This window comes from Montipora capricornis, chromosome 14 (assembly GCF_036669925.1).
Source record: "Montipora capricornis isolate CH-2021 chromosome 14, ASM3666992v2, whole genome shotgun sequence".
NCBI lineage: Eukaryota > Metazoa > Cnidaria > Anthozoa > Scleractinia > Acroporidae > Montipora > Montipora capricornis.
In genome coordinates, this window is record NC_090896.1 from 12,207,805 (window position 1) to 12,210,556 (window position 2,752).

The 2,752-nt window shown below is 39.2% G+C and overlaps 1 protein-coding gene across 1 annotated transcript; it reads left to right on the top strand.

The window, feature by feature from the left end:
* Positions 1–368: 368 nt before the first annotated feature.
* LOC138031400 (uncharacterized) lies at positions 369–1,889 on the top strand. Its single transcript, XM_068879099.1, has 2 exons — positions 369–411; positions 1,228–1,889. The coding sequence occupies exons 1-2, from the start codon at positions 369–371 to the stop codon at positions 1,887–1,889; spliced, it is 705 nt and encodes a 234-aa protein (XP_068735200.1).
* The last annotated feature ends 863 nt before the right edge of the window (positions 1,890–2,752 follow it).

Here is a 2,752-nt window from a genome sequence, read left to right on the forward strand (position 1 = left end):
TAATATCTGTTGACGCGTCCCAACTGTTGGCGTTTTGATAAGTCTCCGCTAAGGCTTCCAGATACTTCTGATCCGCTGAAGTTTGGGCTGTTATGCACAGAGCTGCTTCCACTGACTGTGAACTCTTCAGTGCCTGCCACAACAACGCAGGGTTCCCGGGAGCGATGACCTCCAATGATGCCATCTTTTGCTTTCGAGATGCAAACAGTTTTGGTGCGTGTGCTTAACTGATCCCAGCTCTTTTTGGGTTCATTTATAGTTCCTTTGCCGCTGACGCTAAGGAACTCGTTTAATTTCAAGCGACGAAGGGTCTGGTTTTCGTGGTTGCTGGAGGAATATAAAGGTTAGTTCAAATCAGAGATTTAGAAATGAATGCTTCCATTCTCATCCGTATAACCTATTTGCACAGAGGTATTTCAGTACGAGTCTGAAGTGCATGGATGGCATTATTGTTGACGGGATACGTTTTCAATAGTTTTTGCCGGTTTTAGTGTTTAATTTTCGGTGCTATATTAACCGACCCTCTGCTTCATCAACAATGCAAACAAAAGCTCGATTTTACTAGAAAGAAGAACGAAAGAAAGGGCACTCGACTAAACGAAACTTATGAAAATTAAGTATCCCCAAATAGTCAGTCTAAAGGAAGTAAAGAGACAAATTCCTCACTAGCAGCCTGGAATATTTGAACATAAAGTTAAACTATTTTTTTATAATGAATTAGGATTTGGTATTTCTGTGTTTCAGTTGACTACCAGCAAATTTTTCACGACATGGAAGAGTCGACATGTTCATTTGTTGGCTTAGAGCCCCTGAAACAACAATTCCTGAGGTTTGCAAAGACTGCCATTTTAAACCACAGAAGAAAGCAGTTGGGTTTTCAAGTGGAAGACATGAATACATGTCTACACTTTATATTTCAATGCAACCCAGGCACTGGAAAGACCACGTTTGCTCGCAAAGTTTCTGGAAAACAAAACTCTATCTAAGCGTGTGGTCCTTCCTTTCCTACGGCAGTAAGCAATTTGCATTTCAATTTTCAGAAATCCTTTTATTACTGAGATATTTCTTATAGCTGAGTAGAAGCAAAGTGATTTCTCAATCTGATCTTTGGTCCTTTGACTTCAGTGGAGTATTTTACGGAGTCTTTTATAACAACCCGCGGAATGGAATAATCTTGACAAATCTGTACGATGTATCATTAACAATAGCACTTCTTTTCCCTCGTAGATCTTCTGTACAGTTTGAAAAAGATAAAAAAGAGGAAATTGATCGAGGTACAAAGGGGAGACCTCGTGGGTCAATACCTTGGCTCAACAGAGGAGAAGACGTCAGCAAAGATCAAAGAGGCAAAGGGTGGAGTTCTTTTTGTGGATGAGGCGTATCGTCTTACACCAAGAAGCACAGGCGTGGATTACGGACGAATTGCGATCAACCAGCTGATGGCAGTAATGGAAAAAGGTGATCCAGCTATGATTTTCGCAGGTTATCCCGCCGAATTGAAAGAATTTTTGAGTGCAAATCCAGGTCTAAGTTCAAGAATAAAATATAAATTCACTTTCCCGAATTACTCCGTGCAAGAGATGGCAACCATTCTTGAAAATGGAATCAGGGAGGGTGGATATCGATATGAAGGAGAAACTAGCCTTGCTGACATCCTCGAGAAAGAAACAACAAAAGAAGTACGGAATCAGCAGAATGGACGGCTTACTAAAAACATTTTAGGGGAGGCCATCATAAATTTAAGCAGCCGTCTCTCGTTTGAGGACGACGGTGCGAGGCTCGTGACTCTCGGAGATGAGGACATAATCCATGGTTGTCGGGCTCTTTGTGAGCCAATTAAACCACCATGTCAGGATACCACAGGATCCGAAAGTACAGAGCCAAAATGATGGGGTTTTTTACCTTGATCGATTAAGTTTTTTCACTTTAGAGTTTTTAATACCAATAGTTAATAATAGTTAATAACAGCAACACTGAATTTCTGCTTTGTGTACCTTGTAGCATGAAAATTTTGAGGGTTCTACTTTTTGCGAATTTGGCGGATTGACCTCGATCCCCAGAAATTAGTTCCCGCAAATTAAAACGCCGCAAGAATTAACTCCCTTCAGTCCAATTCAAAAATCTGCTTTCAAACCAGAAAGTACTCGTGTTTCAAAAAATCCACCGCATTAAGGATTCCACCCCAGCTTGTAGTAATACTTTTATTCCATGATCCAATAGACATAATTAATTGGTAGTCTGAAAACTTCTTTCTATGTTGATCGAAACTTTGTAGTAATCTTGGTTATCACCTGAATTTAACTTCTTCTACATTACTCATGACAAGTTACGCCGGGATGGAACAAGTTTCACTGATACATTAACTCTCTTTCCGAGCAATGTACTTAATAATGTTCAAACGTGCATATCAGTAAAATATGTATCTATTACAGAACTAAAATAAGCCAAACGTTGCAAGCAATAATGTGTTGTTGTAAAAAGGGTTTTGACGATCGATGAAGGGTTAGCACTTGCCAATAAAATCTATCTATTGTGACTTTTCCTTTTCATCATACGACCGAGATAATCGCTTGTAATTTTCTGAGGCAAATTGATCGTTCAGCAAAGAGAATTTATAAGTATTAATTATAGATGAACGCAAATATAACACATAACACGTTACTGGGAAAACAGTATGTGTTAGAAGAATGTATTTTAACATGGAAACGATTACTGGTATAGTAATATATAAATGTAGGCCAGCCTAAAAGCG